This window comes from Cetorhinus maximus, unplaced genomic scaffold, assembly GCF_964194155.1.
Source record: "Cetorhinus maximus unplaced genomic scaffold, sCetMax3.hap1.1 HAP1_SCAFFOLD_936, whole genome shotgun sequence".
NCBI lineage: Eukaryota > Metazoa > Chordata > Chondrichthyes > Lamniformes > Cetorhinidae > Cetorhinus > Cetorhinus maximus.
In genome coordinates, this window is record NW_027596878.1 from 92,927 (window position 1) to 118,105 (window position 25,179).

The 25,179-nt window shown below is 52.1% G+C and overlaps 1 protein-coding gene across 1 annotated transcript; it reads left to right on the forward strand.

Moving 5' to 3' along the window:
- On the forward strand, positions 1–24,550 carry LOC144675293 (caveolin-3-like). The gene is made up of 2 exons (XM_078536153.1): positions 1–108; positions 24,063–24,550. The coding sequence occupies exons 1-2, from the start codon at positions 1–3 to the stop codon at positions 24,402–24,404; spliced, it is 450 nt and encodes a 149-aa protein (XP_078392279.1). The 3' UTR covers positions 24,405–24,550.
- The last annotated feature ends 629 nt before the right edge of the window (positions 24,551–25,179 follow it).

Below are 25,179 nucleotides of genomic sequence, written 5' to 3' on the forward strand. Positions count from 1 at the left end.
ATGACTGAACAGGGCCAAAGGGAGGAGGACCCTCACCTTGACAAACACAATAAGGAGATTGACTTGGTCAACAGGGACCCAAAGCACCTCAATGATGAAATTGTTAAAGTAAGTATCTGGGGCCTGGGTGAATCCTATAACAGGTAGAGAGCCCTATAGAGTACTCAAGCGGGTCCTGCATTGAGTGTCACTATTACAGTAGGCTCCTGTATTTAGGGTGATCAGTAGGGTCCTGTATTTAGGGTTGATCAGTAGGGTCCTGTATTTAGGGTTGATCAGTAGGGTCCTGTATTTAGGGTTGATCAGTATGTACCTGTATTTAGGGTTGATCAGTAGGGTCCTGTATTTAAGGTTGATCAATAGGGTCCTGTATTTAGGGTTGATCAGTATGTACCTGTATTTAGGGTTGATCAGTAGGGTCCTGTATTTAGGGTTGATCAGTAGGGTCCTGTATTTAGGGTGATCAGTAGGCTCCTGTATTTAGGGTTGATCAGTAGGGTCCTGTATTTAGGGTTGATCAGTAGGGTCCTGTATTTAGGGTTGATCAGTAGGGTCCTGTATTTAGGGTTGATCAGTAGGGTCCTGTATTTAGGGTTGATCAGTAGAGTCCTGTATTTAGGGTTGATCAGTAGGGTCCTGTATTTAGGGTTGATCAGTAGGGTCCTGTATTTAGGGTTGATCAGTAGAGTCCTGTATTTAGGGTTGATCAGTAGAGTCCTGTATTTAGGGTTGATCAGTAGGGTCCTGTATTTAGGGTTGATCAGTAGGGTCCTGTATTTAGGGTTGATCAGTAGGGTCCTGTATTTAGGATTGATCAGTAGGGTCCTGTATTTAGGGTTGATCAGTAGGCTCCTGTATTTGGAGTTGATCAGTAGAGTCCTGTATTTAGAGTTGATCAGTAGGGTCCTGTATTTAGGGTTGATCAGTAGAGTCCTGTATTTAGGGTTGATCAGTATGTACCTGTATTTAGGGTTGATCAGTAGAGTCCTGTATTTAGGATTGATCAGTAGGGTCCTGTATTTAGGGTTGATCAGTAGGGTCCTATATTTAGGATTGATCAGTAGAGTCCTGTATTTAGGGTTGATCAGTATGTACCTGTATTTAGGGTTGATCAGTAGGGTCCTGTATTTAGGGTTGATCAGTAGGGACCTGTATTTAGGGTTGATCAGTAGAGTCCTGTATTTAGAGTTGATCAGTAGAGTCCTGTATTTAGGGTTGATCAGTAGGGTCCTGTATTTAGGGTTGATCAGCAGAGTCCTGTATTTAGGGTTGATCAGTAGGGACCTGTATTTAGGGTTGATCAGTAGAGTCCTGTATTTAGAGTTGATCAGTAGAGTCCTGTATTTAGGGTTGATCAGTAGGGTCCTGTATTTAGGGTTGATCAGCAGAGTCCTGTATTTAGGGTTGATCAGTAGAGTCCTGTATTTAGGGTTGATCAGTATGTACCTGTATTTAGGGTTGATCAGTAGGGACCTGTATTTAGGGTTGATCAGTAGGGTCCTGTATTTAGGGTTGATCAGCAGAGTCCTGTATTTAGGGTTGATCAGTAGAGTCCTGTATTTAGGGTTGATCAGTAGGGTCCTGTATTTAGGGTTGATCAGTATGTACCTGTATTTAGGGTTGATCAGTAGGGTCCTGTATTTAGGGTTGATCAGTAGGGTCCTGTATTTAGGGTCGATCAGTAGGCTCCTGTATTTAGGGTTGATCAGTAGGGTCCTGTATTTGGAGTTGATCAGTAGAGTCCTGTATTTAGGGTTGATCAGTATGTACCTGTATTTAGGGTTGATCAGTAGAGTCCTGTATTTAGGGTTGATCAGTAGGGTCCTGTATTTAGGGTTGATCAGTAGGGTCCTGTATTTAGGGTTGATCAGTAGAGTCCTGTATTTAGGGTTGATCAGTAGGGTCCTGTATTTAGGGTTGATCAGTAGAGTCCTGTATTTAGGGTTGATCAGTAGAGTCCTGTATTTAGGGTTGATCAGTAGAGTCCTGTATTTAGGGTTGATCAGTAGGGACCTGTATTTAGAGTTGATCAGTAGGGTCCTGTATTTAGGGTTGATCAGTAGGGTCCTGTATTTAGGGTTGATCAGTAGAGTCCTGTATTTAGGGTTGATCAGTAGGGTCCTGTATTTAGGGTTGATCAGTAGAGTCCTGTATTTAGGGTTGATCAGTAGGGTCCTGTATTTAGGGTTGATCAGCAGAGTCCTGTATTTAGGGTTGATCAGTAGAGTCCTGTATTTAGGGTTGATCAGTATGTACCTGTATTTAGGGTTGATCAGTAGGGACCTGTATTTAGGGTTGATCAGTAGGGTCCTGTATTTAGGGTTGATCAGCAGAGTCCTGTATTTAGGGTTGATCAGTAGAGTCCTGTATTTAGGGTTGATCAGTAGGGTCCTGTATTTAGGGTTGATCAGTATGTACCTGTATTTAGGGTTGATCAGTAGGGTCCTGTATTTAGGGTTGATCAGTAGGGTCCTGTATTTAGGGTCGATCAGTAGGCTCCTGTATTTAGGGTTGATCAGTAGGGTCCTGTATTTGGAGTTGATCAGTAGAGTCCTGTATTTAGGGTTGATCAGTATGTACCTGTATTTAGGGTTGATCAGTAGAGTCCTGTATTTAGGGTTGATCAGTAGGGTCCTGTATTTAGGGTTGATCAGTAGGGTCCTGTATTTAGGGTTGATCAGTAGAGTCCTGTATTTAGGGTTGATCAGTAGGGTCCTGTATTTAGGGTTGATCAGTAGAGTCCTGTATTTAGGGTTGATCAGTAGAGTCCTGTATTTAGGGTTGATCAGTAGAGTCCTGTATTTAGGGTTGATCAGTAGGGTCCTGTATTTAGGGTTGATCAGTAGAGTCCTGTATTTAGGGTTGATCAGTAGAGTCCTGTATTTAGGGTTGATCAGTAGGGTCCTGTATTTAGAGTTGATCAGTAGGGTCCTGTATTTAGGGTTGATCAGTAGGGTCCTGTATTTAGGGTTGATCAGTAGGGTCCTGTATTTAGGGTTGATCAGTAGAGTCCTGTATTTAGGGTTGATCAGTAGAGTCCTGTATTTAGAGTTGATCAGTAGAGTCCTGTATTTAGGGTTGATCAGTAGGGTCCTGTATTTAGGGTTGATCAGCAGAGTCCTGTATTTAGGGTTGATCAGTAGAGTCCTGTATTTAGGGTTGATCAGTAGGGTCCTGTATTTAGGGTTGATCAGTATGTACCTGTATTTAGGGTTGATCAGTAGGGTCCTGTATTTAGGGTTGATCAGTAGGGTCCTGTATTTAGGGTCGATCAGTAGGCTCCTGTATTTAGGGTTGATCAGTAGGGTCCTGTATTTGGAGTTGATCAGTAGAGTCCTGTATTTAGGGTTGATCAGTATGTACCTGTATTTAGGGTTGATCAGTAGAGTCCTGTATTTAGGGTTGATCAGTAGGGTCCTGTATTTAGGGTTGATCAGTAGGGTCCTGTATTTAGGGTTGATCAGTAGAGTCCTGTATTTAGGGTTGATCAGTAGGGTCCTGTATTTAGGGTTGATCAGTAGAGTCCTGTATTTAGGGTTGATCAGTAGGGTCCTGTATTTAGGGTTGATCAGTAGGGTCCTGTATTTAGGGTTGATCAGTAGGGACCTGTATTTAGGGTTGATCAGTAGGGTCCTGTAATTAGGGTTGATCAGTAGAGTCCTGTATTTAGGGTTGATCAGTATGTACCTGTATTTAGGGTTGATCAGTAGGGTCCTGTATTTAGGGTTGATCAGTAGGGTCCTGTATTTAGGGTTGATCAGTAGGGTCCTGTATTTAGAGTTGATCAGTAGAGTCCTGTATTTAGAGTTGATCAGTAGAGTCCTGTATTTAGGGTTGATCAGTAGGGTCCTGTATTTAGGGTTGATCAGTAGGGTCCTGTATTTAGAGTTGATCAGTAGGGTCCTGTATTTGGAGTTGATCAGTAGGGTCCTGTATTTAGGGTTGATCAGTAGGGTCCTGTATTTAGGGTCGATCAGTAGGGCCCTGTATTTAGGGTTGATCAGTAGAGTCCTGTATTTAGGGTTGATCAGTAGGGTCCTGTATTTAGGGTTGATCAGTAGGGTCCTGTATTTAGGGTTGATCAGTAGAGTCCTGTATTTAGGGTTGATCAGTAGGGTCCTGTATTTAGGGTTGATCAGTAGAGTCCTGTATTTAGGGTTGATCAGTAGGGTCCTGTATTTAGGGTTGATCAGTAGGGTCCTGTATTTAGGGTTGATCAGTAGGGTCCTGTATTTAGGGTTGATCAGTAGGGTCCTGTATTTAGGGTTGATCAGTAGGGTCCTGTATTTAGAGTTGATCAGTAGAGTCCTGTATTTAGAGTTGATCAGTAGAGTCCTGTATTTAGGGTTGATCAGTAGGGTCCTGTATTTAGGGTTGATCAGTAGGGTCCTGTATTTAGAGTTGATCAGTATGTACCTGTATTTAGGGTTGATCAATAGGGTCCTGTATTTAGGGTTGATCAGTAGAGTCCTGTATTTAGGGTTGATCAGTAGGGTCCTGTATTTAGGGTTGATCAGTAGGGTCCTGTATTTAGAGTTGATCAGTAGGGTCCTGTATTTAGGGTTGATCAGTAGGGTCCTGTATTTAGGGTTGATCAGTAGGGTCCTGTATTTAGGGTCGATCAGTAGGGTCCTGTATTTGGAGTTGATCAGTAGAGTCCTGTATTTAGGGTTGATCAGTAGGGTCCTGTATTTAGGGTTGATCAGTAGGGTCCTGTATTTAGGGTTGATCAGTAGGGTCCTGTATTTAGAGTTGATCAGTAGGGTCCTGTATTTAGGGTCGATCAGTATGTACCTGTATTTAGGGTTGATCAGTAGGGTCCTGTATTAAGAGTTGATCAGTAGGCTCCTGTATTTAGGGTTGATCAGTAGGGTCCTGTATTTAGGGTTGATCAGTAGGGTCCAGTATTTAGAGTTGATCAGTAGGGACCTGTATTTAGGGTTGATCAGTAGGGTCCTGTATTTAGGGTTGATCAGTAGGGTCCTGTATTTAGGGTTGATCAGTAGGGTCCTGTATTTAGGGTTGATCAGTAGGGTCCTGTATTTAGAGTTGATCAGTAGGGTCCTGTATTTAGGGTCGATCAGTAGGGTCCTGTATTTGGAGTTGATCAGTAGAGTCCTGTATTTAGGGTTGATCAGTAGGGTCCTGTATTTAGGGTTGATCAGTAGGGTCCTGTATTTAGGGTTGATCAGTAGGGTCCTGTATTTAGAGTTGATCAGTAGGGTCCTGTATTTAGGGTCGATCAGTATGTACCTGTATTTAGGGTTGATCAGTAGGGTCCTGTATTAAGAGTTGATCAGTAGGCTCCTGTATTTAGGGTTGATCAATAGGGTCCTGTATTTAGGGTTGATCAGTAGGGTCCTGTCTTTAGGGTTGATCAGTATGGTCCTGTATTTAGAGTTGATCAGTTGGGACCTGTAATCAGAGTTGATCAGTAGGGTCCTGTATTTAGGGTTGATCAGTAGGGTCCTGTATTTAGGGTTGATCAGTAGGGTCCTGTATTTAGGGTTGATCAGTATGGTCCTGTATTTAGGGTTGATCAGTAGGGTCCTGTATTTAGGGTTGATCAGTAGGGTCCTGTATTTAGGGTTGATCAATAGGGTCCTGTATTTAGGGTTGATCAGTAGGGTCCTGTATTTAGGTTTGATCAATGGGGTCCTGTCTTTAGAGTTGATCTGTAGGGTCCTGTATTTAGGTTTGATCAATAGGGTCCTGTATTTAGGGTTGATCAGTTGGGACCTGTATTTAGAGTTGATCAGTAGGGTCCTGTATTTAGGGTTGATCAGTAGGGTCCTGTATTTAGGGTTGATCAGTAGGGTCCTTTATTTAGGGTTGATCAGTAGAGTCCTGTATTTAGGGTTGATCAATAGGGTCCTGTATTTAGGGTGATCAGTAGGGTCCTGTATTTAGGGTTGATCAGTAGGGTCCTATATTGAGGATTACAAAAACCCATGACCGCTACCATCTAGAAGGACAAGGGCAGCAGACGCATGGGGAACACCACCACCTGGAAGTTCCCCTCCGAGCCCCACTCACCATCCCGACTTGGAAATATATCGGCTGTTCCTTCACTGTCGTTGGGTCAAAATCCAGGAACTCCCTCCCTAACAGCGCGGTGGGTGTACCTACACCACACGTGGACTGCTGCGGTTTAAGAGGGCAGCTCACCCCCACCTTCTGAAGGGGGCAAGTGGGAACCGGTCCTGGTTCCTGAACTGATGGGCAGCCTCCAGTCCCCTTCAATAATGTCACCGGGGTCGGCACACGTTGTACAATTCAGTTGTCCCCAGTCAGGTGAACATGCGTCACTGTGATGGGGCTCTCGCAACCTATCCTGCCTGATCCGCTGACTGTGACCCAGACCCACAGACTCCCCCACCACGCCAAACTGTCCAGCCCAAAGCCGAGGACTGACCTGATTGAGCAGCACTTCCAGAATGAAGGCAGGTGGAGGAATAGCCTCCGGGTCATCCCTTGCAGTTTGATTGATCTTCAACAAACATGGCGTGTCCGATACACATACACCTGAATGGAGAAGCGGCCAATCCATGCCGGAGGGCACTACTCTGTGTGCAGACCTGCCTTGGCTCAGGAACGAGATCCACATCTTTCAGCGATTTGCTGACACTTTAATATTCATCCTCTCGTTGGAGTGATCACTGAATGTAAAAATTCCCACTGACATTATCCATTGAGTGTCACCAGACCAGGGGTCAGTTAATCTCAGAGTGTCAGCTAACGAAACAAGGGAACTTGAACAAATTGATGCCACAGGGAACACCATCGAACACAGGCAGCGAGTGTTTGATGGGGACGGTGTAGAGGGAGCTTTACTCTGTATCTAACCCCGTGCTGTACCTGTCCTGGGAGTGTTTGATGGGGATGGTGTAGAGGGAGCTTTACTCTGTATCTAACCCCGTGCTGTACCTGTCCTGGGAGTGTTTGATGGGGACGGTGTAGAGGGAGCTTTACTCTGTATCTAACCCCGTGCTGTACCTGTCCTGGGAGTGTTTGATGGGGATGGTGTAGAGGGAGCTTTACTCTGTATCTAACCCCGTGCTGTACCTGTCCTGGGAGTGTTTGATGGGGACGGTGTAGAGGGAGCTTTACTCTGTATCTAACCCCGTGCTGTACCTGTCCTGGGAGTGTTTGATGGGGACGGTGTAGAGGGAGCATTATGCTGTATCTAACCCCATGCTGTACCTGTCCTGGGAGTGTTTGACAGGGACAGTGTAGAGGGAGCTTTACTCTGTATCTAACCCCGTGCTGTACCTGTCCTGGGAGTGTTTGATGGGGACGGTGTAGAGGGAGCTTTACTCTGTATCTAACCCCGTGCTGTACCTGTCCTGGGAGTGTTTGATGGGGATGGTGTAGAGGGAGCTTTACTCTGTATCTAACCCCGTGCTGTACCTGTCCTGGGAGTGTTTGATGGGGACGGTGTAGAGGGAGCTTTACTCTGTATCTAACCCCGTGCTGTACCTGTCCTGGGAGTGTTTGATGGGGACGGTGTAGAGGGAGCATTATGCTGTATCTAACCCCGTGCTGTACCTGTCCTGGGAGTGTTTGACAGGGACAGTGTAGAGGGAGCTTTACTCTGTATCTAACCCCGTGCTGTACCTGTCCTGGGAGTGTTTGACAGGGACAGTGTAGAGGGAGCTTTACTCTGTATCTAACCCCATGCTGTACCTGCCCTGGGAGTGTTTGACGGTGACAGTGTAGAGGGAGCTTTACTCTGTATCTAACCCCGTGCTGTACCTGTCCTGGGAGTGTTTGACAGGGACAGTGTAGAGGGAGCTTTACTCTGTATCTAACCCCGTGCTGTACCTGTCCTGGGAGTGTTTGACGGTGACAGTGTAGAGGGAGCTTTACTCTGTATCTAACCCCGTGCTGTACCTGTCCTGGGAGTGTTTGATGGGGATGGTGTAGAGGGAGCTTTACTCTGTATCTAACCCCATGCTGTACCTGTCCTGGGAGTGTTTGATGGGGACGGTGTAGAGGGAGCTTTACTCTGTATCTAACCCCGTGCTGTACCTGTCCTGGGAGTGTTTGATGGGGACGGTGTAGAGGGAGCTTTACTCTGTATCTAACCCCGTGCTGTACCTGTCCTGTGAGTGTTTGACAGGGACAGTGTAGAGGGAGCTTTACTCTGTATCTAACCCCGTGCTGTACCTGCCCTGGGAGTGTTTGATGGGGACGGTGTAGAGGGAGCTTTACTCTGTATCTAACCCCGTGCTGTACCTGTCCTGGGAGTGTTTGATGGGGATGTTGTAGCGGGAGCTTTACTCTGTATCTAACCCCGTGCTGTACCTGTCCTGGGAGTGTTTGATGGGGACGGTGTAGAGGGAGCTTTACTCTGTGTCTAACCCTGTACCTGTCCTGGGAGCGTTTGATGGGGACGGTGTAGAGGGAGCTTTACTCTGTATCTAACCCCGTGCTGTACCTGTCCTGGGAGTGTTTGATGGGGACTGTGTAGAGGGAGCTTTACTCTGTATCTAACCCCATGCTGTACCTGTCCTGGGAGTGTTTGACAGGGACGGTGTAGAGGGAGCTTTACACTGTATCTAACCCCGCGCTGTCCCTGCCCTGGGAGTGTTTGACGGGGACAGTGTAGAGGGAGCTTTACTCTGTATCTAACCCCGTGCTGTACCTGTCCTGGGAGTGTTTGATGGGGACAGTGTAGAGGGAGCCTTATCCCAGATTTAATCCATTGGACATGTTTTCCAATTCCTCACTAAGGTCCAGTCAGTATTTAATGGAACCTCCAAATGGGCCTCTTTTATATGACCTAACCTTTAACAGGAACAGACACTCAGATACACTGACTGACAGGCACAGCTGGAAGAGATTGAATACAATTTACAGGCTGACCTCAAGCTGTTAACAATCCCCATAGAGAGACTTCCACACGGACCCCTCAGCAAATCTAAATTAAACGCAGGACAAATTGCACTCACCAAAAAGAAATGTTACACTCCACTCAGCTCCTGTACAGTCCGTGTGTGTATCTCAGTGTCAGCTCCTGTACAGTCCGTGTGTGTGTCTCAATGTCAGCTCCTGTACAGTCCGCGTGTGTGTCTCAGTGTCAGCTCCTGTACAGTCTGTGTGTGTGTCTCAGTGTCAGCTCCTGTACGGTCCATGTGTCTGTGTCTCAGTGTCAGCTCCTGTACTGTCCCTGTGTGTGTGTGTCTCAGTGTCAGCTCCTGGACAGTCCGTGTGTGTGTCTCAGTGTCAGCTCCTGTACAGTCCGTGTGTGTGTGTCTCAGTGTCAGCTCCTGTATGGTCCGTGTGTGTGTCTCAGTGTCAGCTCCTGTACAGTCTGTGTGTGTGTGTCTCAGTGTCAGCTCCTGTACAGTCCATGTGTGTGTGTCTCAGTGTCAGCTCCTGTACGGTCCGTGTGTGTGTGTCTCAGTGTCAGCTCCTGTACAGTCCGTGTGTGTGTCTCAGTGTCAGCTCCTGTACAGTCCGTGTGTGTGTGTCTCAGTGTCAGCTCCTGTACGGTCCGTGTGTGTGTCTCAGTGTCAGCTCCTGTACAGCCCGTGTGTGTGTGTCTCAGTGTCAGCTCCGGTACAGTCCGTGTGTGTGTGTCTCAGTGTCAGCTCCTGTACAGTCCGTGTGTGTGTGTCTCAGTGTCAGCTCCTGTACGGTCCGTATGTGTGTCTCAGTGTCAGCTCCTGTACGGTCCGTGTGTGTGTGTCTCAGTGTCAGCTCCTGTACGGTCCGTGTGTGTGTGTCTCAGTGTCAGCTCCTGTACTGTCCCTGTGTGTGTCTCAGTGTCAGCTCCTGTACGGTCCGTGTGTGTGTCTCAGTGTCAGCTCCTGTACAGTCCGTGTGTGTGTCTCTCAGTGTCAGCTCCTGTACTGTCCCTGTGTGTGTGTGTCTCAGTGTCAGCTCCTGTACGGTCCGTGTGTGTGTCTCAGTGTCAGCTCCTGTATAGTCCGTGTGTGTGTCTCAGTGTCAGCTCCAGTACAGTCCGTGTGTGTCTCAGTGTCAGCTCCTGGACGGTCCGTGTGTGTGTCTCAGTGTCAGCTCCTGTACAGTCCGTGTGTGTGTCTCAGTGTCAGCTCCTGTACAGTCCGTGTGTGTGTCTCAGTGTCAGCTCCTGTACAGCCCGTGTGTGTGTCTCAGTGTCAGCTCCTGTACGGTCCGTGTGTGTGTCTCAGTGTCAGCTCCTGTACAGTCCGTGTATGTGTCTCAGTGACAGCTCCTGTACGGTCCGTGTGTGTGTCTCAGTGTCAGCTCCTGTACGGACTGTGTGTGTGCGTCTCAGTGTCAGCTCCTGTATGGTCCGTGTGTGTGTCTCAGTGTCAGCTCCTGTACAGTCCGTGTATATGTCTCAGTGTCAGCTCCTGTATAGTCCGTGTGTGTGTCTCAGTGTCACCTCCTGTACGGTCCGTGTGTGTGTCTCAGTGTCAGCTCCTGTACAGTCCGTGTGTGTGTCTCAGTGTCAGCTCCTGTACAGTCCGTGTGTGTGAGTCTCAGTGTCAGCTCCTGTACAGTCCGTGTGTGTGTGTCTCAGTGTCAGCTCCTGTACAGTCTGTGTGTGTGTCTCAGTGTCAGCTCCTGTACAGTCCGTGTGTGTGTCTCAGTGTCAACTCCTGTACAGTCCGTGTGTGTGTGTCTCAGTGTCAGCTCCTGTACAGTCTGTGTGTGTGTCTCAGTGTCAGCTCCTGTACAGTCTGTGTGTGTGTCTCAGTGTCAGCTCCTGTACAGTCCGTGTGTGTGTCTCAGTGTCAGCTCCTGTACGGTCCGTGTGTGTGTGTCTCAGTGTCAGCTCCTGTACGGTCCGTGTGTGTGTGTCTCAGTGTCAGCTCCTGTACTGTCCGTGTGTGTGTCTCGGTGTCAGCTCCTGTACAGTCTGTGTGTGTGTCTCAGTGTCAGCTCCTGTACGGTCCGTGTGTGTGTCTCAGTGTCAGCTCCTGTACGGTCCGTGTGTGTGTGTCTCAGTGGCAGCTTCTGTACGGTCTGTGTGTGTGTCTCAGTGTCAGCTCCTGTACGGTCCGTGTGTGTGTGAGTCACAGTGTCAGCTGCTGTACGGTCCGTGTGTGTCTCTCAGTGTCAGCTCCTGTACGGTCCGTGTGTGTGTCTCAGTGTCAGCTCCTGTACAGTTCATGTGTGTGTGTCTCAGTGTCAGCTCCTGTACGGTCCGTGTGTGTGTCTCAGTTTCAGCTCCTGTACAGTCCGTGTGTATGTGTCTCAGTGTCAGCTCCTGAACAGTCCGTGTGTGTGTGAGTCACAGTGTCAGCTGCTGTACGGTCCGTGTGTGTGTCTCAGTGTCAGCTCCTGTATGGTCCGTGTGTGTGTCTCAGTGTCAGCTCCAGTACAGTCCATGTGTGTGTGTCTCAGCGTCAACTCCTGTACGGTCCGTGTGTGTGTCTCCGTGTCAGCAGCTGTACAGTACGTGTGTGTGTCTCAGTGTCAGCTCCAGTACAGTCCATGTGTGTGTGTCTCAGCGTCAACTCCTGTACGGTCCGTGTGTGTGTCTCCGTGTCAGCACCTGTACAGTCTGTGTGTGTGTCTCAGTGTCAGCTCCTGTACAGTCTGTGTGTGTGTCTCAATGTCAGCTCCAGTACAGTCCATGTGTGTGTCTCAGCGTCAACTCCTGTACGGTCCGTGTCTGTGTCTCAGTGTCAATTCCTGTACGGTCCGTGTGTGTGTCTCAGTGTCAGCTCCTGTACGGTCCGTGTGTGTGTGTCTCAGTGTCAGCTCCTGTACGGTCCGTGTGTGTGTCTCAGTGTCAGCTCCTGTACAGTCCGTGTGTGTGTCTCAGTGTCAGCTCCTGTACGGTCCGTGTGTGTGTGTCTCAGTGTCAGCTCCAGTACGGTCCGTGTGTGTGTGTCTCAGTGTCAGCTCCTGTACAGTCCGTGTGTGTGTCTCAGTGTCAGCTCCTGCACAGTCCGTGTGTGTGTCTCAGTGTCAGCTCCTGTACAGTCTGTGTGTGCGTCTCAGTGTCAGCTCCTGTACAGTCCGTGTGTGTGTCTCAGTGTCAGCTCCTGTACAGTCCGTGTGTGTGTCTCAGTGTCAGCTCCTGTACGGTCCGTGTGTGTGTCTCAGTGTCAGCTCCTGTACGGTCCGTGTGTGTGACTCATTGTCAGCTCCTGTACGGTCCGTGTGTGTGTGTCTCAGTGTCAGCTCCTGTACGCTCCGTGTGTGTGTCTCAGTGTCAGCTCCTGTACAGTCCGTGTGTGTGTCTCAGTGTCAGCTCCTGTACGGTCTGTGTGTGTGTCTCAGTGTCAGCTCCTGTACAGTCCGTGTGTGTGTGTCTCAGTGTCAGCTCCTGTACGGTCCGTGTGTGTGTCTCAGTGTCATCTCCTGTACGGTCCGTGTGTGTGTGTCTCAGTGTCAGCTCCTGTACAGTCCGTGTGTGTGTGTCTCAGTGTCAGCTCCTGTATGCTCCGTGTGTGTGTCTCAGTGTCAGCTCTTGTACAGTCGGTGTGTGTGTCTCAGTGTCAGCTCCTGTACGGTCCGTGTGTGTGTGTCTCAGTGTCAGCTCCTGTACGGTCCGTGTGTGTGTCTCAGTGTCAGCTCCTGTACGCCCCGTGTGTGTCTCAGTGTCAGCTCCTGTACGGTCCGTGTGTGTGTCTCAGTGTCAGCTCCTGTACGGTCCCTGTGTGTGTCTCAGTGTCAGCTCCTGTACGGTCCGTGTGTGTGTGTCTCAGTGTCAGCTCCTGTACAGTCTGTGTGTGCGTCGCAGTGTCAGCTCCTGTACGGTCCGTGTGTGTGTCTCAGTGTCAGCTCCTGTACGGTCCGCGTGTGCGTGTCTCAGTGTCAGCTCCTGTACGGTCCGTGTGTGTGTCTCAGTGTCAGCTCCTGTACAGTCCGTGTGTGTGTGTCTCAGTGTCAGCTCCTGTACGGTCCGTGTGTGTGTGTGTCAGTGTCAGCTCCTGTACAGTCTGTGTGCGCCCCTCAGTGTCAGCTCCTCTACGCTCCGTGTGTGTGTCTCAGTGTCAGCTCCTGTACAGTCCGTGTGTGTGTCTCAGTGTCAGCTCCTGTACGGTCCGTGTGTGTGTGTCTCAGTGTCAGCTCCTGTACAGTCCATGTCTGTGTGTCTCAGTGTCAGCTCCTGTATGCTCCGTGTGTGTGTCTCAGTGTCAGCTCCGGTACAGTCCGTGTGTGTGTGTCTCAGTGTCAGCTCCTGTACAGTCCGTGTGTGTGTGTCTCAGTGTCAGCTCCTGTACGGTCCGTATGTGTGTCTCAGTGTCAGCTCCTGTACGGTCCGTGTGTGTGTGTCTCAGTGTCAGCTCCTGTACTGTCCCTGTGTGTGTCTCAGTGTCAGCTCCTGTACGGTCCGTGTGTGTGTCTCAGTGTCAGCTCCTGTACAGTCCGTGTGTGTGTCTCTCAGTGTCAGCTCCTGTACTGTCCCTGTGTGTGTGTGTCTCAGTGTCAGCTCCTGTACGGTCCGTGTGTGTGTCTCAGTGTCAGCTCCTGTATAGTCCGTGTGTGTGTCTCAGTGTCAGCTCCTGTACAGTCCGTGTGTGTCTCAGTGTCAGCTCCTGGACGGTCCGTGTGTGTGTCTCAGTGTCAGCTCCTGTACAGTCCGTGTGTGTGTCTCAGTGTCAGCTCCTGTACGGTCTGTGTGTGTGTCTCAGTGTCGGCTCCTGTACAGTCTGTGTGTGTGTCTCAGTGTCAGCTCCTGTACAGTCCGTGTGTGTGTCTCAGTGTCAGCTCCTGTACGGTCCGTGTGTGTGTGTCTCAGTGTCAGCTCCTGTACAGTCCGTGTGTGTGTGTCTCAGTGTCAGCTCCTGTACGGTCCGTGTGTGTGTGTCTCAGTGTCAGCTCCTGTACTGTCCGTGTGTGTGTCTCGGTGTCAGCTCCTGTACAGTCTGTGTGTGTGTCTCAGTGTCAGCTCCTGTACGGTCCGTGTGTGTGTCTCAGTGTCAGCTCCTGTACGGTCCGTGTGTGTGTGTCTCAGTGGCAGCTTCTGTACGGTCTGTGTGTGTGTCTCAGTGTCAGCTCCTGTACGGTCCGTGTGTGTGTGAGTCACAGTGTCAGCTGCTGTACGGTCCGTGTGTGTCTCTCAGTGTCAGCTCCTGTACGGTCCGTGTGTGTGTCTCAGTGTCAGCTCCTGTACAGTTCATGTGTGTGTGTCTCAGTGTCAGCTCCTGTACGGTCCGTGTGTGTGTCTCAGTTTCAGCTCCTGTACAGTCCGTGTGTATGTGTCTCAGTGTCAGCTCCTGAACAGTCCGTGTGTGTGTGAGTCACAGTGTCAGCTGCTGTACGGTCCGTGTGTGTGTCTCAGTGTCAGCTCCTGTATGGTCCGTGTGTGTGTCTCAGTGTCAGCTCCAGTACAGTCCATGTGTGTGTGTCTCAGCGTCAACTCCTGTACGGTCCGTGTGTGTGTCTCCGTGTCAGCAGCTGTACAGTACGTGTGTGTGTCTCAGTGTCAGCTCCAGTACAGTCCATGTGTGTGTGTCTCAGCGTCAACTCCTGTACGGTCCGTGTGTGTGTCTCCGTGTCAGCACCTGTACAGTCTGTGTGTGTGTCTCAGTGTCAGCTCCTGTACAGTCTGTGTGTGTGTCTCAATGTCAGCTCCAGTACAGTCCATGTGTGTGTCTCAGCGTCAACTCCTGTACGGTCCGTGTCTGTGTCTCAGTGTCAATTCCTGTACGGTCCGTGTGTGTGTCTCAGTGTCAGCTCCTGTACGGTCCGTGTGTGTGTGTCTCAGTGTCAGCTCCTGTACGGTCCGTGTGTGTGTCTCAGTGTCAGCTCCTGTACAGTCCGTGTGTGTGTCTCAGTGTCAGCTCCTGTACGGTCCGTGTGTGTGTGTCTCAGTGTCAGCTCCAGTACGGTCCGTGTGTGTGTGTCTCAGTGTCAGCTCCTGTACAGTCCGTGTGTGTGTCTCAGTGTCAGCTCCTGCACAGTCCGTGTGTGTGTCTCAGTGTCAGCTCCTGTACAGTCTGTGTGTGCGTCTCAGTGTCAGCTCCTGTACAGTCCGTGTGTGTGTCTCAGTGTCAGCTCCTGTACAGTCCGTGTGTGTGTCTCAGTGTCAGCTCCTGTACGGTCCGTGTGTGTGTCTCAGTGTCAGCTCCTGTACGGTCCGTGTGTGTGACTCATTGTCAGCTCCTGTACGGTCCGTGTGTGTGTGTCTCAGTGTCAGCTCCTGTACGCTCCGTGTGTGTGTCTCAGTGTCAGCTCCTGTACAGTCCGTGTGTGTGTCTCAGTGTCAGCTCCTGTACGGTCTGTGTGTGTGTCTCAGTGTCAGCTCCTGTACAGTCCGTGTGTGTGTGTCTCAGTGTCAGCTCCTGTATGGTCCGTGTGTGTGTCTCAGTGTCATCTCCTGTACGGTCCGTGTGTGTGTGTCTCAGTGTCAGCTCCTGTACAGTCCGTGTGTGTGTGTCTCAGTGTCAGCTCCTGTATGCTCCGTGTGTGTGTCTCAGTGTCAGCTCTTGTACAGTCGGTGTGTGTGTCTCAGTGTCAGCTCCTGTACGGTCCGTGTGTGTGTGTCTCAGTGTCAGCTCCTGTACGGTCCGTGTGTGTGTCTCAGTGTCAGCTCCTGTACGCCCCGTGTGTGTCTCAGTGTCAGCTCCTGTACGGTCCGTGTGTGTGTCTCAGTGTCAGCTCCTGTACGGTCCCTGTGTGTGTCTCAGTGTCAGCTCCTGTACGGTCCGTGTGTGTGTGTCTCAGTGTCAGCTCCTGTACAGTCTGTGTGTGCGTCGCAGTGTCAGCTCCTGTACGGTCCGTGTGTGTGTCTCAGTGTCAGCTCCTGTACGGTCCGCGTGTGCGTGTCTCAGTGTCAGCTCCTGTACGGTCCGTGTGTGTGTCTCAGTGTCAGCTCCTGTACAGTCCGTGTGTGTGTGTCTCAGTGTCAGCTCCTGTACGGTCCGTGTGTGTGTGTGTCAGTGTCAGCTCCTGTACAGTCTGTGTGCGCCCCTCAGTGTCAGCTCCTCTACGCTCCGTGTGTGTGTCTCAGTGTCAGCTCCTGTACAGTCCGTGTGTGTGTCTCAGTGTCAGCTCCTGTACGGTCCGTGTGTGTGTGTCTCAGTGTCAGCTCCTGTACAGTCCATGTCTGTGTGTCTCAGTGTCAGCTCCTGTATGCTCCGTGTGTGTGTCTCAGTGTCAGCTCCGGTACAGTCCGTGTGTGTGTGTCTCAGTGTCAGCTCCTGTACAGTCCGTGTGTGTGTGTCTCAGTGTCAGCTCCTGTACGGTCCGTATGTGTGTCTCAGTGTCAGCTCCTGTACGGTCCGTGTGTGTGTGTCTCAGTGTCAGCTCCTGTACTGTCCCTGTGTGTGTCTCAGTGTCAGCTCCTGTACGGTCCGTGTGTGTGTCTCAGTGTCAGCTCCTGTACAGTCCGTGTGTGTGTCTCTCAGTGTCAGCTCCTGTACTGTCCCTGTGTGTGTGTGTCTCAGTGTCAGCTCCTGTACGGTCCGTGTGTGTGTCTCAGTGTCAGCTCCTGTATAGTCCGTGTGTGTGTCTCAGTGTCAGCTCCTGTACAGTCCGTGTGTGTCTCAGTGTCAGCTCCTGGACGGTCCGTGTGTGTGTCTCAGTGTCAGCTCCTGTACAGTCCGTGTGTGTGTCTCAGTGTCAGCTCCTGTACAGTCCGTGTGTGTGTCTCAGTGTCAGCTCCTGTACAGCCCGTGTGTGTGTCTCAGTGTCAGCTCCTGTACGGTCCGTGTGTGTGTCTCAGTGTCAGCTCCTGTACAGTCCGTGTATGTGTCTCAGTGACAGCTCCTGTACGGTCCGTGTGTGTGTCTCAGTGTCAGCTCCTGTACGGACTGTGTGTGTGCGTCTCAGTGTCAGCTCCTGTATGGTCCGTGTGTGTGTCTCAGTGTCAGCTCCTGTACAGTCCGTGTATATGTCTCAGTGTCAGCTCCTGTATAGTCCGTGTGTGTGTCTCAGTGTCACCTCCTGTACGGTCCGTGTGTGTGTCTCAGTGTCAGCTCCTGTACAGTCCGTGTGTGTGTCTCAGTGTCAGCTCCTGTACAGTCCGTGTGTGTGAGTCTCAGTGTCAGCTCCTGTACAGTCCGTGTGTGTGTGTCTCAGTGTCAGCTCCTGTACAGTCTGTGTGTGTGTCTCAGTGTCAGCTCCTGTACAGTCCGTGTGTGTGTCTCAGTGTCAACTCCTGTACAGTCCGTGTGTGTGTGTCTCAGTGTCAGCTCCTGTACAGTCTGTGTGTGTGTCTCAGTGTCAGCTCCTGTACAGTCTGTGTGTGTGTCTCAGTGTCAGCTCCTGTACAGTCCGTGTGTGTGTCTCAGTGTCAGCTCCTGTACGGTCCGTGTGTGTGTGTCTCAGTGTCAGCTCCTGTACAGTCCGTGTGTGTGTGTCTCAGTGTCAGCTCCTGTACGGTCCGTGTGTGTGTGTCTCAGTGTCAGCTCCTGTACTGTCCGTGTGTGTGTCTCGGTGTCAGCTCCTGTACAGTCTGTGTGTGTGTCTCAGTGTCAGCTCCTGTACGGTCCGTGTGTGTGTCTCAGTGTCAGCTCCTGTACGGTCCGTGTGTGTGTGTCTCAGTGGCAGCTTCTGTACGGTCTGTGTGTGTGTCTCAGTGTCAGCTCCTGTACGGTCCGTGTGTGTGTGAGTCACAGTGTCAGCTGCTGTACGGTCCGTGTGTGTCTCTCAGTGTCAGCTCCTGTACGGTCCGTGTGTGTGTCTCAGTGTCAGCTCCTGTACAGTTCATGTGTGTGTGTCTCAGTGTCAGCTCCTGTACGGTCCGTGTGTGTGTCTCAGTTTCAGCTCCTGTACAGTCCGTGTGTATGTGTCTCAGTGTCAGCTCCTGAACAGTCCGTGTGTGTGTGAGTCACAGTGTCAGCTGCTGTACGGTCCGTGTGTGTGTCTCAGTGTCAGCTCCTGTATGGTCCGTGTGTGTGTCTCAGTGTCAGCTCCAGTACAGTCCATGTGTGTGTGTCTCAGCGTCAACTCCTGTACGGTCCGTGTGTGTGTCTCCGTGTCAGCAGCTGTACAGTACGTGTGTGTGTCTCAGTGTCAGCTCCAGTACAGTCCATGTGTGTGTGTCTCAGCGTCAACTCCTGTACGGTCCGTGTGTGTGTCTCCGTGTCAGCACCTGTACAGTCTGTGTGTGTGTCTCAGTGTCAGCTCCTGTACAGTCTGTGTGTGTGTCTCAATGTCAGCTCCAGTACAGTCCATGTGTGTGTCTCAGCGTCAACTCCTGTACGGTCCGTGTCTGTGTCTCAGTGTCAATTCCTGTACGGTCCGTGTGTGTGTCTCAGTGTCAGCTCCTGTACGGTCCGTGTGTGTGTGTCTCAGTGTCAGCTCCTGTACGGTCCGTGTGTGTGTCTCAGTGTCAGCTCCTGTACAGTCCGTGTGTGTGTCTCAGTGTCAGCTCCTGTACGGTCCGTGTGTGTGTGTCTCAGTGTCAGCTCCAGTACGGTCCGTGTGTGTGTGTCTCAGTGTCAGCTCCTGTACAGTCCGTGTGTGTGTCTCAGTGTCAGCTCCTGCACAGTCCGTGTGTGTGTCTCAGTGTCAGCTCCTGTACAGTCTGTGTGTGCGTCTCAGTGTCAGCTCCTGTACAGTCCGTGTGTGTGTCTCAGTGTCAGCTCCTGTACAGTCCGTGTGTGTGTCTCAGTGTCAGCTCCTGTACGGTCCGTGTGTGTGTCTCAGTGTCAGCTCCTGTACGGTCCGTGTGTGTGACTCATTGTCAGCTCCTGTACGGTCCGTGTGTGTGTGTCTCAGTGTCAGCTCCTGTACGCTCCGTGTGTGTGTCTCAGTGTCAGCTCCTGTACAGTCCGTGTGTGTGTCTCAGTGTCAGCTCCTGTACGGTCTGTGTGTGTGTCTCAGTGTCAGCTCCTGTACAGTCCGTGTGTGTGTGTCTCAGTGTCAGCTCCTGTACGGTCCGTGTGTGTGTCTCAGTGTCATCTCCTGTACGGTCCGTGTGTGTGTGTCTCAGTGTCAGCTCCTGTACAGTCCGTGTGTGTGTGTCTCAGTGTCAGCTCCTGTATGCTCCGTGTGTGTGTCTCAGTGTCAGCTCTTGTACAGTCGGTGTGTGTGTCTCAGTGTCAGCTCCTGTACGGTCCGTGTGTGTGTGTCTCAGTGTCAGCTCCTGTACGGTCCGTGTGTGTGTCTCAGTGTCAGCTCCTGTACGCCCCGTGTGTGTCTCAGTGTCAGCTCCTGTACGGTCCGTGTGTGTGTCTCAGTGTCAGCTCCTGTACGGTCCCTGTGTGTGTCTCAGTGTCAGCTCCTGTACGGTCCGTGTGTGTGTGTCTCAGTGTCAGCTCCTGTACAGTCTGTGTGTGCGTCGCAGTGTCAGCTCCTGTACGGTCCGTGTGTGTGTCTCAGTGTCAGCTCCTGTACGGTCCGCGTGTGCGTGTCTCAGTGTCAGCTCCTGTACGGTCCGTGTGTGTGTCTCAGTGTCAGCTCCTGTACAGTCCGTGTGTGTGTGTCTCAGTGTCAGCTCCTGTACGGTCCGTGTGTGTGTGTGTCAGTGTCAGCTCCTGTACAGTCTGTGTGCGCCCCTCAGTGTCAGCTCCTCTACGCTCCGTGTGTGTGTCTCAGTGTCAGCTCCTGTACAGTCCGTGTGTGTGTCTCAGTGTCAGCTCCTGTACGGTCCGTGTGTGTGTGTCTCAGTGTCAGCTCCTGTACAGTCCATGTCTGTGTGTCTCAGTGTCAGCTCCTGTATGCTCCGTGTGTGTGTCTCAGTGTCAGCTCCTGTACGGTCCGTGTGTGTGTCTCAGTGTCAGCTCCTGTACGGTCCTTGTGTGTGTCTCAGTGTCAGCTCCTGTACAGTCCGTGTGTGTGTCTCAGCGTCAGCTCCTGTACGGTCCGTGTGTGTGTCTCAGTGTCAGCTCCTGTACGGTCCGTGTGTGTGTGTGTCTCAGTGTCAGCTCCGGTACGGTCCGTGTGTGTGTCTCAGTGTCAGCTCCTGTACGCTCCGTGTGTGTGTCTCAGTGTCAGCTCCTGTACGTTCCGTGTGTGTGTCTCAGTGTCAGCTCCTGTACAGTCCGTTTGTGTGTCTCAGTGTCATCTCCTGTACGGTCCGTGTGTGTGTCTCAGTGTCAGCTCCTGTACGGTCCGTGTGTGTGTGTCTCAGTGTCAGCTCCTGTACAGTCCTTGTGTGTGTGTGTCTCACTGTCAGCTACTGTACGGTCCGTGTGTGTGTCTCAGTGTCAGCTCCTGTACGGTCCGTGTGTGTGTGTGTGTCTCAGTGTCAGCTCCTGTACGGTCCGCGTGTGTGTGAGTCTCAGTGTCAGCTCCTGTACGGTCCGTGTGTGTGTCTCAGTGTCAGCTCCTGTACAGTCCGTGTGTGTCTCAGTGTCAGCTCCTGTACCCTCTGTCTGTGTGTCTCAGTGTCAGCTCCTGTATGGTCCGTGTGTGTGTGTCTCAGTGTCAGCTCCTGTACGGTCCGTGTGTGTGTGAGTCTCAGTGTCAGCTCCTGTACGGTCCGTGTGTGTGTCTCAGTGTCAGCTCCTGTACAGTCCGTGTGTGTGTCTCAGTGTCAGCTCCTGTACAGTCCGTGTGTGTGTGTCTCAGTGTCAGCTCCTGTACAGTCCGTGTGTGTGTCTCAGTGTCAGCTCCAGTACAGTCCGTGTGTGTGTCTCAGTGTCAGCTCCTGTACGGTCCGTGTGTGTGTCTCAGTGTCAGCTCCTGTACAGTCCGTGTGTGTGTCTCAGTGTCAGCTCCTGTATGGTCCGTGTGTGTGTCTCAGTGTCAGCTCCTGTACAGCCCGTGTGTGTGTCTCAGTGTCAGCTCCTGTACAGTCCGTGTGTGTGTCTCAGTGTAAACTCCTGTACGGTCCGTGTGTGTGTCTCAGTGTCAGTTCCTGTACGGTCCGTGTGTGTGTCTCAGTGTCAGCTCCTGTACAGTCCGTGTGCGTGTGTCTCAGTGTCAGCTCCTGTACGGTCCGTGTGTGTGTCTCAGTGTCAGCTCCTGTATGGTCCGTGTGTGTGTCTCAGTGTCAGCTCCTGTACGGTCCGTGTGTGTGTCTCAGTGTCAGCTCCTGTACAGTCCATGTGTCTGTCTCAGTGTCACCTCCTGTATGGTCCGTGTGTGTGTGTCTCAGTGTCAGCTCAGGTACAGTCCGTGTGTGTGTCTCAGTGTCAGCTCCTGTACAGTCCGTGTGTGTGTGTGTGTCTCAGTGTCAGCTCCTGTACTGTCCGTCTGTGTGTCTCAGTGTCAGCTCCTGTACGGTCCGTGTCTGTGTGTCTCAGTGTCAGCTCCTGTACGGTCCATGTCTGTGTGTCTCAGTGTCAGCTCCTGTACGGTCCGTGTGTGTGTCTCAGTGTCAGCTCCTGTACGGTCCGTGTGTCTGTCTCAGTGTCAGCTCCTGTACGGTCTGTGTGTGTGTCTCAGTGTCAGCTCCTGTACGGTCTGTGTGTGTGTCTCAGTGTCAGCTCCTGTACGGTCCGTGTGTGTGTCTCAGTGTCAGCTCCTGTACAGTCCGTGTGTGTGTCTCAGTGTCAGCTCCTGTACGGTCTGTGTGTGTGTCTCAGTGTCAGCTCCTTTACGGTCTGTGTGTGTGTGTCTCAGTGTCAGCTCCTGTACGGTCCGTGTGTGTGTGTCTCAGTGTCAGCTCCTGTACGGTCCGTGTGTGTGTCTCAGTGTCAGCTCCTGTACAGTCCGTGTGTGTGTGTGTCTCAGTGTCAGCTCCTGTACAGCCCGTGTGTGTGTCTCAGTGTCAGCTCCTGTACGGTCCGTGTGTGTGTCTCAGTGTCAGCTCCTGTACAGTCCGTGTGTGTGTCTCAGTGTCAGCTCCTGTACAGTCCATGTGTGTGTCTCAGTGTCAGCTCCTGTACGGTCCGTGTGTGTGTCTCAGTGTCAGCTCCTGCACAGTCCGTGTGTGTGTGTGTCTCAGTGTCAGCTCCTGTACAGTCCGTGTGTGTGTCTCAGTGTCAGCTCCTGTACAGTCCGTGTGTGTGTCTCAGTGTCAACTCCTGTACGGTCCGTGTGTGTGTCTCAGTGTCAGTTCCTGTACGGTCCGTGTGTGTGTCTCAGTGTCAGCTCCTGTACAGTCCCTGTGTGTGTCTCAGTGTCAGCTCCTGTATGGTCCGTGTGTGTGTCTCAGTGTCATCTCCTGTACAGTCCGTGTGTCTGTCTCAGTGTCACCTCCTGTATGGTCCGTGTGTGTGTGTCTCAGTGTCAGCTCCGGTACAGTCCATGTGTGTGTCTCAGTGTCAGCTCCTGTACAGTCCGTGTGTGTGTGTGTCTCAGTGTCAGCTCCTGTACTGTCCGCCTGTGTGTCTCAGTGTCAGCTCCTGTACGGTCCGTGTCTGTGTGTCTCAGTGTCAGCTCCTGTACGGTCCGTGTCTGTGTGTCTCAGTGTCAGCTCCTGTACGGTCCGTGTGTGTGTATCAGTGTCAGCTCCTGTACAGTCCATGTGTGTGTCTCAGTGTCAGCTCCTGTACGGTCCGTGTGTCTGTCTCAGTGTCAGCTCCTGTACGGTCTGTGTGTGTGTCTCAGTGTCAGCTCCTGTACGGTCCGTGTGTGTGTGTCTCAGTGTCAACTCCTGTACGGTCCGTGTGTGTGTCTCAGTGTCAGCTCCTGTACAGTCCGTGTGTGTGTCTCAGTGTCAGCTCCTGTACAGTCCGTGTGTGTGTCTCAGTGTCAGCTCCTGTACGGTCCGTGTGTGTGTCTCAGTGTCAGCTCCTGCACAGTCCGTGTGTGTGTCTCAGTGTCAGCTCCTGTACAGTCCGTGTGTGTGTGTCTCAGTGTCAGCTCCTGTACGGTCCGTGTGTGTGTCTCAGTGTCAGCTCCTGTACAGTCCGTTTGTGTGTCTCAGTGTCAGCTCCTGTACGGTCCGTGTGTGTGTCTCAGTGTCAGCTCCTGTACAGTCCGTGTGTGTGTCTCAGTGTCAGCTCCTGTACAGTCCATGTGTGTGTGTCTCAGTGTCAGCTCCTGTACAGTCCGTGTGTGTGTGTCTCAGTGTCAGCTCCTGTACGGTCCGTGTGTGTGTCTCAGTGTCAGCTCCTGTACAGTCCGTGTGTGTGTGTCTCAGTGTCAGCTCCTGTACAGTCTGTGTGTGTGTGTGCCTCAGTGTCAGCTCCTGTACAGTCTGTGTGTGTCTCGGTTTTAGCTTGTATAGATATAGAGAACGTACAGTGGGTGAAAGACTCTGAGGGGGTGTGTGTTGTCCCAGTCACCCCAGCGAGACTCTGTGCCATCAGGAGCAAAGGGATCAATTCAGAATTGGGCTGGGTATGTCACTGTTAGCGGATTACTTTTTACATTCTCTCTCTCTCTCTCTCTGTCCTTCTCCCTCCCTCTCTCCCTACCTCCCTCTCTTTCTCCCTCCATCTCTCGCTCCCTCTGCCTCTCTCTCTCCCTCCCTCTCGCACTCTCCCTCCCTCTCTCGTCTCCCTCCCTCTCTCCCTTTCTTTTCCTCTCTCCCTCTCTTCCTCTCTCTCTCCCCCTCTCGCTCTCCCCTCCCTCCCTCTCTCTCTCCTCCCTCCCTCTCTCTCTCTCTCTCCCCCTCTCGCTCTCTCCTCCCTCCCTCTCTCTCTCTCTCCCTCCCTCTCTCTCTCTCCCCCTCTTACTCTCCCCTTCCCTCTCTCTCTCCTCCCTCCCTCTCTCTCCCTCCCCCTCCCTCCCTCTCTCTCCCCTCTCCCTCTCGCTCTCTCCCCCCTCCCTCTCGCTCTCTCCCCCTTTCTCTCTCCCTCTCTCTCCCCCTCCCTCCCCCCTCTCTCTCTCTCCGCCCCCTCCCTCTCGCTCTCTCCCCCCGTCCCTCTCGCTCTCTCCCCCTCTCTCTCTCCCTCTCACTCCCCTCTCCCTCCCTCTCTCTCCCCCTCTCCCTCCCCCTCCCTCCCTCTCTCCCTCCCCTTCTCTCTCTCTCTCCCCCCTCCCTCTCGCTCTCTCTCTCTCTCCCCCCTCTCCCTCCCTCTCTGCCCTCCCTCCCTCTCCCCCTCTCTCTCCCCCCTCCCTCCCCCACTCCCTCCCCCTCTCTCCCTCTCTCCCTCCCCTTCTCTCTCTCTCTCCCCCCTCCCTCTCGCTCTCTCTCCCTCTCTCTCCCCCCTCCCTCCCTCTCCCCCCTCCCTCCCTCTCCCCCTCTCTCTCCCTCCCTCTCTCTTTCCCTCTCCCTCCCTCTCTCTCTCCCTCTCCCTCTCTCTCTCTCCCTCTCTCCCCCCTCCCTCCCTCTCCCCCTCTCTCTCTCCCTCTCCCTCCCTCCCTCTCTCCCTCTCCCCCAGGTGGAGTTTGAAGAGTTGGTTGCTGAGCCTGAGGGCTGGTACAGTTTGGCCCCGGTGTGGCGTTTCGGCCACTCAGCCTTCACGGTGTCGGGATACTGGGGTTACCGGATCCTCACTGCCCTGTTTGGGATCCCGATGGCCGTGCTCTGGGGCTTCCTCTATGCCTGGGTCTCCTTCTGGCAGGTGTGGGCCGCAGGTCCCTGTCTCCGCTGCTACCTGATGGAGCTGGAGTGCCTGGCTGTCACCTTCCCGGTGTGTATCCGGGGAATCTGTGACCCCCTCTTCCACGCGGCGGGTACCATCCTGCTCAATATGCGGCTGGCTCTGAGGAGGGACAGTTAACCGCCCGGAACCGGACATCGGCGGAATCTCCTGGGCCTTCCCAGCGGGAGAGGGTCTGAACTGTGAACACAAACTGCCTCGTCTCGGTTAAATGTAAACTCGGTAAATGTGCTGAATTCCCTTCAACAGGAGATACCTACACCCGAAATCAGGTCTCAGTCTCCCCTCTCTCTCTCAGGGAGATATCTGTACACTGACTGGTGTATCTCAGTCCCCTCTCTCTCAGGGAGATATCTGTACACTGACTGGTGTCTCTCAGTCCCTCTCTCTCAGGGAGATATCTGTACACTGACTGGTGTCTCTCAGTCCCTCTCTCTCAGGGAGATATCTGTACACTGACTGGTGTCTCTCAGTCTCTCTCTCTCAGGGTGATATCTGTACACTGACTGGTGTCTCTCAGTCCCTCTCTCTCAGGGAGATATCTGTACACTGACTGGTGTCTCTCAGTCTCTCTCTCTCAGGGAGATATCTGTACACTGACTGGTGTCTCTCAGTCCCCTCTCTCTCTCAGTGAGATATCTGTACACTGACTGGTGTCTCTCAGTCCCCTCTCTCTCTCAGTGAGATATCTGTACACTGACAGGTGTCTCTCAGTCCCTCTCTCTCTCAGTGAGATATCTGTACACTGACTGGTGTCTCTCAGTCCCCCTCTCAGGGAGATACCTGTACACTGACTGGTGTCTCTCAGTCCCTCTCTCTCTCAGTGAGATATCTGTACACTGACTGGTGTCTCTCAGTCCCTCTCTCTCAGGGAGATATCTGTACACTGACTGGT

Coding starts and splice junctions, on each gene's coding strand:
- LOC144675293 (XM_078536153.1), top strand. CDS start 1: ATGACTGAACAGGGCCAAAGGGAGGAGGACCCTCACCTTGACAAACAC. Junction 109..24,062: donor TCAATGATGAAATTGTTAAA/GTAAGTATCTGG, acceptor CCTCTCCCCCAG/GTGGAGTTTGAAGAGTTGGT.